Raw genomic sequence first — 1231 nt, forward strand, 5'->3', positions numbered from 1 at the left:
GTCCAACGGGCCAAAGAGGGGAGAACCGGACCGGTTTGGTTCAAGAAAAAAAACCAGACCGGTCCAGCCTCTATATAAGGGCTAGGGGGCCGGTTTAATTCATTTTTTTAAAAGCTCTTTCTCTCTCTTCTTCATTTTTCTCTCTTCTCTTTCCTCCTTTCCGAAGTTCTCTGCGGCCAAGAACACCCCCCGGCGCGGCGGCCGCTGGCGGCGCCACCGTGCCGGAGTAGCTCAAGCCCCCTCTTTTTTTAAAAAAAAAACCTCTCGAACCCTCTTCACTCACTCGTTATGAATCTGAGGTTCGTTTTCAAAAAACTCGACGCGGCAAGCCTAGATCTAAACTCAAAACGGACAGAATCCTACCCTTTTCTTTCGTGTTTGGCTGGGCTGAAATGGTTTTGGGCTGGTAACTGGTGAGTTAGGACCGTGTAGTGTATGGTTCTGGATTCGTATTATTTTGGTTTATGCCGATTCAGTTTCCGTGATCTGTGTGATGATTGGGGTACAAATCGTGTGATTTGTGGTTATGGAATACGAATTTGTGGTGTTGAATGTGTTTTGGATTTTGTTTCTGTTGGTTTTTTTTGTGGTTGATTTGTACGGATTTGTGAAATGGTGGTAGGTGGTGGCCTGAGGGAGGCTGTGTTGGTGGTTTGTGGTGACTTGGCTATTCCGGCATTCTGACTGATTGGTACTGTATTCACCTCTGACACGCACAGTAATTAATGCAGTATTTAAAGGACAGAATTAGGGTAAATAAAAAACGAAACGCCCCTCTGGGCCTGGACCAAAAAAGACCGAAAAGAAGAAAAAGGAAAAAAAGGAAAGGAAAAAAAAAGCAAAATATAAAACAGCAAAATAAAATAAAATAAAATAAAATAAAAATAAAAATAAAATAATAAAAAAAGATACTAATAATGATATTAAAGAAGAAACGAAAATAATAAAAACACTTAATAAAAGGAAAAAAGAAAGAAAAAAAAAAGAAGAAAATAATAAATAAGAATAATAATAATAATAATAATAATAATAAAAATAAAATAAATAAATAAATAAATAAAAAAAAGGTCGTCTTCGAAACAAAAATGAGGTATTTTAAAATACCTCCCTGCCGAAATTTCGTCTGAAACGACGGAAACTTCCGGTTTAAAAGACGAGAAAAAGAATTAAAAAAACGGGTCAAAAATGGGGTATGACAGATGCCCCTATTTAAGTCTCTTCGTTACGGAGA

The 1231-nt window shown here is 37.6% G+C and overlaps 1 protein-coding gene across 1 annotated transcript in view; it reads right to left on the reverse strand.

Annotated features, from left to right (window-relative positions):
- Positions 1-1205: 1205 nt before the first annotated feature.
- The window catches only part of LOC113001210 (uncharacterized), an 11749-nt gene continuing 11723 nt past the window's right edge, over positions 1206-1231 (reverse strand). Inside the window, exon 3 of the mRNA XM_041013935.1 lies at positions 1206-1217. Coding sequence (XP_040869869.1) covers positions 1206-1217 — 12 coding nt within the window. The remainder of the gene's footprint in view (positions 1218-1231) is intronic.

Source organism: Glycine max, chromosome 3 (assembly GCF_000004515.6).
Source record: "Glycine max cultivar Williams 82 chromosome 3, Glycine_max_v4.0, whole genome shotgun sequence".
Lineage (NCBI taxonomy): Eukaryota > Viridiplantae > Streptophyta > Magnoliopsida > Fabales > Fabaceae > Glycine > Glycine max.